The sequence below is a fragment of the Eulemur rufifrons genome, chromosome 2, assembly GCF_041146395.1.
Source record: "Eulemur rufifrons isolate Redbay chromosome 2, OSU_ERuf_1, whole genome shotgun sequence".
NCBI classification, from domain to species: domain Eukaryota; kingdom Metazoa; phylum Chordata; class Mammalia; order Primates; family Lemuridae; genus Eulemur; species Eulemur rufifrons.
In genome coordinates, this window is record NC_090984.1 from 66348513 (window position 1) to 66363204 (window position 14692).

Sequence of the window (14692 nt, forward strand, 5' to 3'; positions counted from 1 at the left end):
CTGTCTTTTAAGACTGCATCGGGATGGCTTTACTATCCATATTTTACCAAAATCCAATCATGACCACTTAAGTAATCTCTAGGAAGATTTCGATTCTCCCTTCTCCCTACAGCTTTCCTCTTCTTAGTCCTCACCAGAATCACCCTTAATGCTTCATTCATGGCAATACAGGCTTTTTCTGGCCTGCACTTCCAGTTTTTTCCAGCCACTACCCATTATCCTGTTCCAAAGTTCCCTCTACCTTTTCAGGTATTTGCTGTAGCAACAACCCCACTTCTTAGTACCAATTTTCTGTTTCAGTCCATTTTATGCTGCTATAACAAAATACCTGAGATTGGGTAATTTATAAAGAAAAGAAATTTATTTTTCACAGTTCTGGAGGCTGAGAAGTCCAAGGGCATGGTTCTGGCTTTTGGGGAAGGCCTTCTTGCTGCATTATAACATGGCTGAAGGGCAAGCAAGCACACAAGATAAAGAGGGGAAAAATCAAGTTGAATTCAACCTTTTTGTCAGGAGCCCACTTTGGCAATAATGGCATTCATCCTTTCATGAGGGCAGAGCCCTCATAACCTAATTGCTGCTTAAAGGACCTACCTCTCAATATTGTTACATTGGCAATTAAATTTCAACATGAGGGGTTTTTTTTGGGTGGGGGAGCATTTAAACCACAGCAGTGCATATTCATTTCTTCTATTAGATAAATATTAACATGCCATCCACTCCTTTTTTCTTCTTGTCTTTCACTTGACAATATATTCTGTAGATCACTCCATGGTAGTAAATAGACATATCCGTCACTTTTTTTAGAGCTATACAGAACTCCATTGTTTGGATATATCATTGTTTTTTCCAACCAGTTCCCTATTGATGGACATTTAGGGTGTCCCCAGCACTTTTCTAAATTAAAATATAACATAGCATTATAATCTTAAATTTACAAAGGATATGATTTTCAATATATTGTCAATATTGCAGTTTAACATTGTTATGTAACTTTTAAATGTACCCATATATTCTCTGACCATAAGACTCTTTAAGTAGTAAAATATTTTAATGGATAGTATTATCATTTATAATGATAATTAGTATACAAAACAATCCAAATATATTATAAACTTGGATATAGTTGTTAAAATTTTTATTTGAAATGCATCTTTTAATGAGCTAGATGTACACAGTGTTTCCCCCCGCCCCCCCCAGTAATTTATCTATCTATAGATGGGTTTTTCTCATTGTTATGAAAGAGAATTTAATGTCATTCATTTCTGATTTTTGGTTTTTTTAAATATAAGTACCCTAGAGGTCAGTAAAGGTTTCCCTGTGTAAGTGGTGTTTAAATTAAAACTTTAATGATAAATAGAAATTACACATATCAAGATGAAGAGGCAAGAGAAAAGAGATTGGAAAGTATCCCTTCTTTTATATAAAAGATAAAAACATTATGAAGCAAAATATCTGAGCTTATGAGAGTCCCACAGATGTCAGAAATAACAAGGATATCATGTGAAAAAATCAAAACTCTCAGCTTGCCCCAAACTTGTTTTAAGAGTTCTGTCTGGACCCCAGTCTGAAACGGAGAAATTAACAAAGTAATTGGTCTTGCTTTACTTGTACAGTACCAGAGAAAAGCAAATACCCAGCAGCTGTGTAGGGAAATTTCTACAGTCTGAGCCTAATAACTTTTAAAAAAAATTTTTTTTAAGACTAGTCAAGTACAGTAGTGAGAAGGGGGAAAGAGTAGAATAAGGAATTCAGTCTGTAACTGACTGTAAATAATCAATTGAAATAGCTCACTATCTTTGGACCAGCCACATTTAAACATTTATATATAATTTTAAAATGTATTTATTGATTAAGAGTATCTTCTGAACATTCAGCAAACATTATTCTTAATGGTGAAATGTTATAGACATTCCCCTTAAGATTAAGACAAGCTTAGGTTGTGCACAGTTAGCCCTTTCTATTCAACAATATGCTGGAGGTCCTAGCAGAACAAGACTAAATGAATTAGTGAACGTTATTAAGGATTGGAAGAACTAAAAAAGGCACTTGTAGTCTATGTAATTGTTTACATAATGCAGTGCAAGAAATTATTCTGTAAAGAGTTTAGCAAGGTTACTGGATACAAGAAGAAAAGGATTCTAGCAGGGAGTTTTGCAAGTGAAGAGGAATAGTAACAAAATTAGTAAACAAGAATAAACACTGTACAAAAAAATTAATGTCTAATTGGGGGGATATAATACAAGAAGAAACTAAAATAATTTTTAAGTAGTATAAAAAATATTAGAATTATAAATGTTCTAAGGTTTTTATATTCTTCAGGAAGAAGATAAGTACATCGGTGCACTTCACATTTTATAAATGCCTATTAAAATTTTGAGGAGAGGGAACTATTAAAAATAAGAACTTAAAACAAGGTGAATTGAGATTTTGCAAAATCAGTTAATACAAAAATTAAGAAGGAGTAAAAAAGCATTTTTAAAAGGTAGTGTAGTTGCCCAAAATAAAGTGATGGAAATAGTTTCCTAATACATTAACAGTTACAATAAGTAAAAATTACTCCCAAAGCAAGTTATAGAAAAATAAATATGCAATATGATACTTTTATAGAGAGTTCCAAAACAGGTAGAGTAATACTAGCTATTAGGGGTATATACAGAGAGAGAGACTCATATGAAATGCAGACTGTATTATAAATTTATGTACAGTTGATAAATATTTTCAAATAGTAGTTTCTTTGGAAAGAAAAGGGGAAATGATGATTAGGTAGGATGTAGCCAAGTGAATAGAATATTTTTCTTTAAAAAATATAAACAAAAAGATAACAAAAAGTTATCTTTTAAAATTGTTTGATAGTTGGTTTTCTGTTATTTTCTGCCCTTTTACATAAAGCTTGAAATATTTCATAATTAAAGGTAAATTTTATAAAGGCAGACTTTAATTTGGTTGAAATTTGCTTCAAAGGTAAGCAGAAGGTGAAAGTTGAAAGCTGGGAAAAAACCAAAGGGCCTTAGAAACCATGGTAAGGAATATGGACTTTGTTTCACAGACAGGATGGGTATTAGTTTCCTGTGGCTACCATAAAAATTATCACAAACTGACTGGCTTAAAACAACAGAAATTTATTCTCTCACAGTTCTGGAGGTCAGAAGTCCAAAATCGAAGACTTGGCAGGTCTTCGCTCTTTCTTGGTATTTAAGGGGAGAATTGATCCTTTGCTTCTTCCAGCTTATAGTGGCTCCAGCTGTTACTTTACTTGTGGTTGCATTACTTCAGTGTCTGACTCTATATCACATGGCCTTTCCCTCTGTATGTGTCTCTGTATGTGTCTCTCTTATAAAGATACTTTTCATTGGATAAAGAATGAATCCAGAATCTAGGTAGGATGGTCTCATCTGAAGATCCTTTAACATGATTACATCTGCAAATGCCCTTTTTCCAAATAAGGTCAAGTTCACAGGTTCTAGGGAATAGGATTTGGACGTATATTTTTGAGGGCCACCATTCAACTTAGCTCAGGGTGAATGACAGTATTGAGGTTTATTTCTGGCACAGCGTGGAAAATGGACTTGGAGATTTGCACACCCAGGATACAGTTCCATTGCGGGTGGTTTATAATAGGGTGGTAGCAGTGGTATGTGGAGAAATGAGCAAATAAAAGGGATTTCAGAAAAGGACATTTGTAGGACTTGGTAGTTAGGAATGGAAGAGGGAAGGGTTAAGGATGACTTTCATTATATAAACTTGATGGATAAGGAGGCCATTTACTCTCATTCAAGGTTCATATTTTGTTTGTAAGGTGATTTCCTTCCTTTTGGACTTAATAAGTTTGGGTGCTTGGAATCATCCATATGGTACCCAGTAGTCTGTTGGATATATTTATAGGCTAGAGATAATAGATTTTATAGTTATGAGCATAAACTTATTAAATAAAGCCTTGGAAGATGGTAAAATTGTCCAATTTATATAAAAGAGAGAAGATGGCCTTGTACAGATCTACAAGGAACAAACAGCAACGTGTTAAGCAAGTTAAAGAAAGAAGAAACCTGTGAGCAGGACTGAAAAGCTCTGGCCAGAGAATCGGGAGGTAACCAGGAGACTGGTGCCATAGAAGGAGGTCATTCATGAACTTAGGGCATCCTGAGATGTGGACAGGAATGGAGGAAAAGTAACTAGGAAATTTTTGTCAGTGAATATAGATAAGGCTTTCAAGTAGGTTGTCTAGGAAGGAAAACAGATGGGATTGAGTAAAGTGGGTTTTTTTTCCTTATTGTAAATTGGAAAAGATAAGCACATGTGTTAGTCCTGTTTTGTGCTGCTATAACAGACTACCTGAGACTGGATAGTTTATAAAGAACAGAAATTTATTTTCTCACAGTTCAAGCGGCTGGGAAGCCCCAAGATCAAGGCGTGAGCAAGTTTGGTGTCTCTTGAGGGCTGCTTTCTGCTTCCAAGATGGCACCTTGATGCTGTGTCTTCTGGAGGGGAGGAACATTATGTCCTCACATGGCAGAAGGTGGAAGGACAAAAAGGGGCAAATTCTTATGGACAGTCCAATTCCTAAGGGCAGAATCCTTATGACTCAATTATCTCCAAAAGGCCACACCTTCCAATACTGTTACATAAGTTTCAACATGAATTTTTAGAGGGGAAAAAAGCATTAAATCATAGCAACATGTTTAAGTCCTCTTGAGAAAGAGTCAATAGAAAAGGCACTTAAATCAGTATAGCAGGGTATTTGAAAAGGTGGGTAGGGAATTCAGAAAGTCAGTCTGATAGGCAAAAATGGTATCTCTGCTCTTTCTTATTTAGTGAAAATGTGCATTTAAAAATTATCCATTTGGGCTGGGCACAGTGGCTTATGCCTTTAATACCAGCACTTTGGGAAGCTGAGCCAGGAGGATCACTTGAGGCCAGGAGTTTGTAACTAGGTCGGGCAATATAGCAAGACGCCGTTTCTACAAAAAAAAAAAAAAAAAAAAAGAAAAGTGGCTAGGCATGGTAGTGTGCACCTGTCGTCCCAGCTACTCCCCAGGCTGAGGTGAGAGGATTGCTTGAGCCCAGGAGTTTGAGTATGCTTTGAGCTATAATTGTGCCATTGCATCCCAGCCTGGGCAACAGGAAAACCCTGTTTCAAATATGTATATATGAGGGCTGTCTGGAAAGTGTCCAGCCATAGTTTTCATAATTTTTCATATTAGATGGCTGAATACTTTCCAGACAGCCCTTGTATATTTATTTATTATTTGTATTTCTTTTGTTAATTATACATTTTGGGGGCTCAATTTTCCTATTGAGCCAAAAAAATACTAGAGAAATTCATTTTCTGTCATGAGTATTAAACTATTTTCCCACTTTGTTTTGTCTTTGTTCATTTCTTTTTAGCAGTACAAAGTTTTAAATTTTTATGTGATTAAGATTTATCACTTTTCGGCCGGGCGCGGTGGCTCACGCCTGTAATCCTAGCACTCTGGGAGGCCGAGGCGGGTGGATCGCTCGAGGTCAGGAGTTCAAGACCAGCCTGAGCAAGAGTGAGACCCCGTCTCTACTAAAAAATAGAAAGAAATTATCTGGCCAACTAAAAATATAAAAATTAGCCGGGCATGGTGGTGCATGCCTGTAGTCCCAGCTACTGGGGAGGCTGAGGCAGCAGGATCGCTTAAGCCCAGGAGTTTGAGGTTGCTGTGAGCTAGGCTGATGCCACGGCACTCACTCTAGCCAGGGCAACAAAGTGACACTCTGTCTCAAAAAAAAAAAAAAAAAAAAAAAAAGATTTATCACTTTTCATAATGTCTAGGAAACTTCATTTTTATAATAACTAGCTTTGAGGTATAGAATACTTCGGATACCCACTTGTTTCCTCTTAATCAAAAATTAATTTTAAAACTATAAAGCCAAATAATGTAGGCATAATAAAATATTCATTTTAATGTATTTGCTTGCTATGGATTTGAAAGTATTATATATAGTATGTCAATATCTTCTTTTTTTTCCTCACATCTAAAAATATATTGATTTTTTGTGGGTTTGTTTTTGCTTTGTTTTAATCATTAGCTGTTTCAGAAAATGCCAGATAAATTAGCTGGAAATGTTAATTCCCTAATATTATACCAAACATACATGTATGAATGTTGGCTCATTATTTTTCTTCTCCTAAGTTTTAAGCAGGGTCTGAAAACTCTTGGTGTTTTGGAGAAAATTCAGACTTATCCAGAAGCGTTTTGTAGTATCCTCTGTCATAAACCTGGGAATCTTTCTGCAAAAATCCTTAGTGATCTTTTTACAGTACACACATTACCTGATGTACAAGCTTTGGGGTTTTGGAACACTTACTTACAGGCTGTTGAGGGTATGTGGATATTTTATTTTTATTTAACTATCTTAGAACATTTGTTTCAGCATATTTCTTTCTTTGAATTTTGCCTTTTGGTATTAATAATAAAACTTTTATCTGCTAAACTCCATATTTACAAAAGAGACTTATTTCAAAACAGGTTTATGTGACTGAGTTAGAAATGATGGGAAATGTTATAGAGTAAATTTATATTTTGCAATTTGTTTTTCTGTAGATAATTTGAGGTGAAAGGCATTCTTCCTGGAAAACTTTAAATATATAGATGACTGCCACAGTGTAGCAGATTAGCTTTAAGACTAAAGCTTAAAAGAAAAGTTTAACTCTTAGTTGAAATTTTGTTTAGGTTTTGTGTATTTTTTCACTATTTAGGTTTCCCTCTGCATTTGTTGAACTAATTTATCAAATAGTGATGACCTAGAAATGTTCAAATATATAGTGAGTAATTAGACTAAATGATTTTATGAATCTTTCTGTTAATACTTTGAGATTCACTTATTGAATGAACTGTTTGCCTATTACTACACTTAGCTTAGTGATTTAGTTTGCCGAAGATGAGTGTGGGATTCTATGCCTTTTAATAATTCCCAGTCTAGAGTATATGATGATAATTAATAGCATGTATTCATTTTTCTTTCTTTTTCTCTTTCATTGGTAAACTTTTTAGATGGTAAATCTGCAACAACAATGGAAGACATTCTTATTTTTGCAACTGGTTGCAGTTCCATTCCTCCAGCTGGATTTAAACCCACTCCTTCAATTGAGTGTCTGCATATGGATTTTCCTGTTGGAAACAAGTGTAATAACTGTTTAGCAGTTCCAATCACCAATACATATAAAGAGTTTCAAGAAAATATGGACTTTGCCATAAGAAACAATCTAAGACTAGAAAAGGAAGAAAGTTCTCACTACATTGAACATTAAAATGTTTCTTTGAACAAAGAGATCCTTCTTTAAAAGCTGCTATTGAAAACTTTCTTTTGTTTCAGAAATCTTTTCATCATCACTTTTCAACAAATTTGGTAGCTCCTTGGCCCAATAAAATTTATGATACGAACATAAAGGAATGTTTTGGCCATTTAAGCTAAAAAATTTTTTTGTTAAGGCATACTAATCAAAATTGGTGATATTTTTCCATTTTCTTAATATACATGTTTCATAAACCTCAATATAAATACTTTCAGAATGGTTGTACAGACTTTGTTAGGTATAGTAGCATGGTATATATAAGATAAAAACTGTTTTACTCACTATTTTTATAAATTAGGATAACCTGTAGGATGCCAGGATTTTTCTAGATTTATGCAATTTCAAATTATTCTTTATTTTATTTTAAAGCATTAAATAGAAAACTTAATTGGATAAATCTTGTGATATAAATCAGAGACATATATTCAGGGGTATGTGTTATAATATGTATTCTTTTCTAGAATGGCACTAAATTAGTTGTTAAATATGTGTTTAGATTACTGATTTATATTAAAAAGACCCACATTGCAATTAGATTATGCCTAAGAAGAAATATTATATGAAAAGCACAATTGCACAAATATTCTGGAATCTGGACATTCCATAGGTTTAAAAACACTTCTGAGGTGGATAAAATGTGGTTGAAAATATCTAAGAAAGTGTTTTCTTTAAAGCCTTGGCCTTAATCATAGAATTTTTTTTTCCTATATCCTATATGTGATATTCAGTATGTCTGATCCATAATCAGTTTAGGCATTTCAATGATCTCTGTGGATTGCCATGTAATAGATTTGATCATTTAACAGTTATTTATTATCAATATAGTTGTATGCTAGGTAAGCTGGCACCATAGCATTATACAGTTATCTTCTTTGCTCTTGAATGATATCTGTTATTATATAAGCAATGTATAAATAAAGTAAAAAGGACAGAATGAAAAACCCACTGTAATCTCACCACAGAGAGATAAGTACTTTCTGTGTGTCCTTCTGTAAATGCTTTACTTATGTTTCCTTTATTTTTAAACTCTATTAATTCTACTAAAAGTCAAAGAATACCTAAAAGTAACAAGAAATCACATAATAACAATGTTAAGATATATACACGCCCACATGTTTATACTCCTGCAAAAAGAAAAAAATTGGAAAAAATCTAATGTCCCTAATCTTTTATCAAATATAAATGAGATAAAGCCCCAGTTTTCCACTAAAGTAAATCCTTATGATAGGTAATTCATTATGGGAGGTAAAATGTTTTAAGCATGCTCTTCTTAGTACACAAAGCAAGTATCAGCTATTGTCATGCTCTCATTTTTACCAAGAAATATCCTTAAATTACTGATATTTTCAGAGAAAAATAACAGGATTGATTTGATATAAATAATACATCTGTTATTGCTAAAGGAAAATTAAAACATAATCCTAGTGTAATTTTCTTTGTTACCTCATATATATTTCAAGTTATACTTACTAACAGACTTAGCAAATTAATGTTTTACTTTAACTTGAAGTTTTTGAAAACATTAAACAAGGTATTTCTTTATCATGTGTTGAATTCTGTTGGATTACCTAAAGTAATTAAAGGATCGATTATCAAGAAAAGTTTGAATATCTAATATAAACCTCAAATTCACCATACAGCTTTTTTCCAAATGTGTTGATAAATTGGGTATTTTGTTTCTTAAACTGTCTAATTTTTATAAAATTTAAATAGTCATTAAAGGAATACAACCAAAAAAAATCTAAGTAAAGCCATTTTCTGGTTTGTAGTTTTAATTAATTCCCCCTAGAGTGGTAATTAAGGCTGATATAACACACACTTGTTGAGGTGCGGGTGGCATGTGGGGAGGCAGTGTGCTTGAGTCAACTACAATTATAAACAGTATTCCAAATCCTCATTTTACTTATTTTAGATATGGACAGGGCCTTAGTGATAAGATGGTGTAAATAATAATTTAGGACATTTGTGTTTTAACGTGAAGCATATTCATATTGCAAAATGTTTTCTGGTTGGAAGGATGTTCCATTACTATGATTTTTAGATTAATTTGTATAGTCAAGGCACATCAGAGAAATCTGTAGGTTATTTATTTTCTACAGTGTTATTTTGTCAAATGGTTGATATTATAATTGTTCTTTTCCTGTTCATTTTATAGCCAATGCATGATTCTTACTGACATTGAATTTTTTAAAAAAATTATGCTATAAACCTTTATAAATGTTATATGTATTTCTTAAATATTTCAATTATCTAAATGCTGTATATTTTAAGCTTATTTTCTCTTGCTGTCAATATTGAGGAAAACTATAATTGACCTATAATGCATCCACTGTTAATAGTTTTGGTTAGTTTTATATTCATTGTTTCTAAACAGACTTTAAACTATTTTTAGTGTGGGAACATTATCTTAAGGCCTTACATACAATTCTTTACCTTTCTTGTACTTTGTCATTTTATTGTTTTAGTATTTAAGAGAAAGATTCTTTAAAATATGTCATCAAAACTAGCTTATGATTTTATACTTTGTAATATTTAGTTTCTCTAATTTGAGGAAGTGATCTTTTGTTTGGGTTAAGTAAAAAGCCTTTATTTGATTGCCAGCATGAGAATTCACTTTGGTTTCTATTTTACGCATTTGTACGTTATTGAAACTTTTGTACTCAATACTAAATGCTAAGTAAAGGGGAGTGTAACAGATATGTTTTCTTAGTGACTTTGCCTTTAGCATTCAAACATAAGAACATCATCAGAATAAGATTCTATTTATGAACAAATAATTCTTTTATATGGTAATTATGTATTTCATTGTTGCTTTTACAATAAGCTATTAAACTAGTTTTTATGCTTAAAGTAATGCAATAAAAAGCATAAAAACACATTTAATTAGGAATTACTTGAATATGTATTACCTGCAGTTTAGGAAAATTTCAAGAGACCCAATTTTCAAGTTGTGATTTTCACTGTTACCTTTTCCAATTCGTAAACATATTTCAATACCTACTGTATATCAGGTATTAGGCTAGGTGATAGTTTATATGTCAGCCTTATTTTTCCCTTTTTTCGAAACTGCCAGACATAACAAAAAAGCATGGCCTTTATAATGTTGTTTTCTAAATAAATATGTTTATGCCACAAAAATGTAAAGTGCTTATATAAACAAAATAACTTGTTGGGATTTAACAAGATTAAGATTCTCACAAAACTGAATAATATACAAGATCGTTTGCTCTCCACATTTGAGAGATCCTGTAAGCAGTTTTTGACTGACACCCAGGAACCTGTAGAAATGAGTTCTGTGTTAAAACTATCTAGGAATATAAAATAGCTTGCCTACATAAATAAGCTAAAAGTCTGGGTAGAGCCAGATAAATATCGATAGTAAATTATGTTAATTAGTACCCTGAAGTCATAGATTATTTTCTTTCTGATTCTAATAATACAAAACAAATAATTTACTCAGTCTCAGCCGTTCAAGGACTGTTTGTCTACTGTTACTGTTCTTCTGTGGGGTATATTTTTCTATAAATTTATTGTACACACCTTGGTCAGGACAGTTTTTAATCATTTCATTCGTATATACTGTACATAAATGTTAACATTCTCGTAGTCTTTTATATTAATATGGCTCATAGTATTGCATTTAATTTGCATTTGAAAGTGGAAATACCCAAATGAACCAAGATTGGGCTCTAAGATATTTTATGTTCCATGGAGACTATAGAATGAAGTAAAACTCCCCCATAGGGCAGAAACTATCATTTCTTTTTAGTTGGAATACACCTAGATCATTGGAAACTCCTTCAAAATATTAGTCATAGCACTAAAGAAAACACCAATAAATACTGCAGTTAATTTATTTTCTTCTTTTTTTTAAGAGACAGGGCCTTTGCTCTGTTGACTGGCCTGATCATAGCTCACTGTATCCTGGGCTCAGCCTCGAAGTAGATGGGACAAGCATGCTGCCACACTAGGATAATTTTTTTTTTTTTTTTTTTTTTTTTGGTAGAGATGGGGTTCTGGCTGTGTTGCACAGGCTGGTCTCTAGCTCCTGGCCTCAAGTGATCCTCCTGCCTCAATCACCCAAAGTGGGGATTACATGGGTGAACCACCACACTGGCCCCAGTTAATTAATTTCTCTGTTTTTTTGTTTTTTGGTTTTTTTTTTTTTTGAGACAGTCTTGTTCTGTTGCCCTGGGTAGAATGCAATAGCGTCATCATAGCTCACTGCAACCTCAAGCTCCTGAGCTCAAGTGATCCTCCTGACTCAGCCTCCCCAGGAACTGGGAGTACAGGCGTGTGCTACCACATCCAGCTAATTTTTTCTAATTTTATTAGAGATGGGTCTTGTTCTTTCTCAGGCTGTTCTCCAACTCCTGACCTTAAGCAGTCCTCCCGCCTCGGCCTTCCAGAGTGCTCGGACTACAGGCATGAGCCACCAGCTGGGACACCCAGTTAATTTTTTAATGATTATGCCAAGTAGCTATAAAAATGAGAGATAATGTGCTTCTTAGAGGTAAAAAATGAAGGCTCAATGCTAAGGCATTTCCTAATAGTTAAAAATATGATAACCTGTTTTAACTTTCACAAAAGCTTTTATTTAAGAAGTATAGAAGCTAGTGTATTACAGACTACAATCTTGTTTTTTATGTAATTGTTAGGATAACTGAATTCATTTCATTTATATAATTTTGAAAGTTTTTGAGGCAGAGTCTGGTTTCATTTCAGAATTTGGTGCAACTTCAGAATTAACATTCAACAGCTAATCCACATCATCAGTCAACTCTGTTGAACATACAGGAAGTGAGTTGTCATTGTGTATGCATTTTTGACATCCAATAAAATCTATGGATTAAATTAGAAATTATCCATATTGGTTACATTTTGTGATCCCATGGCTTTAAGTGTACATCAAAACACCAGCACTACTACGCGATTCCCCTCCCCCCCAAGCAATGTTTTGTGATTTTACAATTACTACAAGGAAGGAGGAAAAACCAGTTTGCCATTTTGTATCTTCCTGGTTCCTGTGCCCATCCAGGGAAAACACCACCATGAAGCTAGACCGTTTTGCCTAAAAGAGAAGATTGAGAAATCTGCCAGATTAGAGTAGTGCCCCAAAGCTGTTTCCGTGGAAAAGGCAGCACAGGTGAGACTCCTGCTGCACTGGAAAACTAAGTGTCAACTTTGTTTCAGGTGCTTCATTTACTATGGTGCTGTGATCCTTATACCCAAGTATTATCACTCGGTAATGACCAAGCTAACAGTTCAGTAATTGATACGTTCTTAGCACTACACCATGCTCCTACCCTAAGAGTTTAATTTAAGGTAGCTACCATTTGAGAGGGTGTGAATAGATAGGATAAAAAGCATTACACTATTCGGCCGCTGAAAAACAGTACAGGCCTCTGAAGCTCCCTCCAAGTTCTAGCCGGAGAGAGGAGGGTGTGGGAGGGTCTCTTTGGAGGGGGCGGGGCCGGGCCAGGCTCCTAAGCACCTCCTTCGGCCACGCCCCCTGGCTTTGCTTCCGGGGCGGTAAGAGCGGCCACGTCATCTTCGGGCTCCGCTCGCCAGCTGGGCAGTGGATGGTGGGATTCAAGATGGCGGCGGCGGCAGCCAGTATTCGGGAGAGGCAGACAGGTACCGACTTCTCTCTTCTCCCTGCAGTTTCGTGCCTGCCACGGCAACATCGTCTTCCTCTGCTTGTCGCCCTCACTCGGTCGTGGTGCGTGTTGCTCAGAGACCGACCTCCAAGAGTTTAATACAGCCCGTACAATATCAAGAGCCCCTCCTTTGAATTCCTGGGGAAAAGATACTTTAGTTTGAGGACTCGGCCCTTCACCTGTGATACAGGAGAAGGGGCTTTAGGGGTGGGCCGGTTGCCAAGGTCCTGCTTGTCTCCTTACTACCGGGCCTCAGAAGGCCATCACGACAATACCTGGCAGCTGGTTTTTATTGTTGCTACCTATGAAGTCTTTGGGTGTATTTCTGTGTGTGATTCAGTTCTCCCCGTTTTAATGGTGAAAGAACTCCATTTTCCGGCACTTCCACCGTAATTACAAAATTTAGATATTTTCAGAGCGGCTTATTTTGTGCCATTTCTCTACTCAGACCGGTCTTTTAGAGGTACGTGCAGAAAAGTGCGTGATGATAAAGATTCCTCCTTCAACTTACTGGAAAAGACTGAAGAATGAATTAATAGCTTTCTCACTGTAATTGTTTGACAGATTAGTGTTTAACAATAACGTTATTACTTTCTTCAGTAAGTCATATTTATATAGCTTCCACTTAACGCGGCGAAATGTGTAAAGATACACATTTTTTCCCTTGAGTTTTGGTGTGGTTTTTTTGTTTTTGTTTTTTATCTTCGATATCTTTAGTTTTGCCTTATTTGAAAACTCCTGACAATTTGGTTTATACCTGTTAGCTAATTGTCTTGAAAGTTGTCAAGCTGTTTATTTCGATGAACTAATATCAAACCATCAAGAATGCATTCTTGGAAATTCTGTTTCCTGAATTATGCTTGTTTACATATAAATCTAAATAGGAAAATAATTGATCAAAATTAATATGACCTACAGAAGAGGGTTTGGGCTTTAGTTGATTACTTCGTTTGGCATTTAAAGAAAAAATTAATGATAGACTTCAATCTAGTAATGGCACACAAAGCATACTGACATGTGGTCTACTTTTACCAGTAAATAATTTAGCATAACCTATCGGGTGAAGTCAGGCATAACTTAAATATTTGAAAGTCCAAGTAAGATTCGGAGAATACCTGCCATTCATTTTATCTGTGTAATTAAACAGAAAATCCCACTTGTTTTAGTGCTGTGGTTTCTGATAGCTTAATGAAGCTAAATTAATTCGGTCATACTACATATTAAAGAAAATAACATGTCAGTAAAATTCTATACCAATACAAAGGAGTTTCTTGAAAAGTTAACATGAAGTAAATTTTTATATGCAGAAATTTTGTACAATATTAAAACCTAATACTGTCGTTTTCATTTTTGCAGGAATAAACATCATAGTAAGATTTTACATCATTACTAGCTGGTTGTGCTAGATCAATTATTTATCAAATTAGTACTGTAATTAAGTTCTGTCTTATTTTTGAAGGAAGGTAAATCCCTTTATATGTGCTATGTAAGCAAAATTAAATGTTTCCCAGATGCCTATTAAGAAGAATGTTTTGGGAAATAACTCACAATCCTCAAATATTCTATGATAGATACAAGACATTGTGATACAAAGGAATTTACAATCAATTTGGGTAGATGAGATAATAGTTTGTTGAACATTACTATTGCCAGGTACTATTTTAGGTGATTTTGTATGTATTATTATCTCCATTTTACAGATGAGGAAACT

General features: G+C 34.3%; 2 protein-coding genes across 6 annotated transcripts in view; both read left to right on the forward strand.

The window, feature by feature from the left end:
- Window positions 1-7276, forward strand: part of G2E3 (G2/M-phase specific E3 ubiquitin protein ligase) — a 59263-nt gene extending 51987 nt beyond the window's left edge. The window contains exons 14-15 of the mRNA XM_069463965.1: window positions 6159-6349; window positions 7020-7276. Of these exons, the coding sequence (XP_069320066.1) occupies window positions 6159-6349; window positions 7020-7276 (448 nt within the window). The remainder of the gene's footprint in view (window positions 1-6158; window positions 6350-7019) is intronic.
- Window positions 7277-12835: 5559 nt separating this feature from the next.
- SCFD1 (sec1 family domain containing 1) overlaps window positions 12836-14692 on the forward strand; it is a 99492-nt gene continuing 97635 nt past the window's right edge. For 4 of the 5 annotated variants that reach the window (XM_069463989.1, XM_069463997.1, XM_069463981.1 and 1 more), the window contains exon 1: window positions 12836-12958. Coding sequence is in view for 1 of the 5 variants with exons in the window: in XM_069463974.1 (XP_069320075.1) it covers window positions 12904-12958 (55 nt within the window). In the remaining 4 variants the exon portion in view is untranslated. The remainder of the gene's footprint in view (window positions 12959-14692) is intronic. The other variant, XM_069463974.1, reaches the window with a different exon arrangement.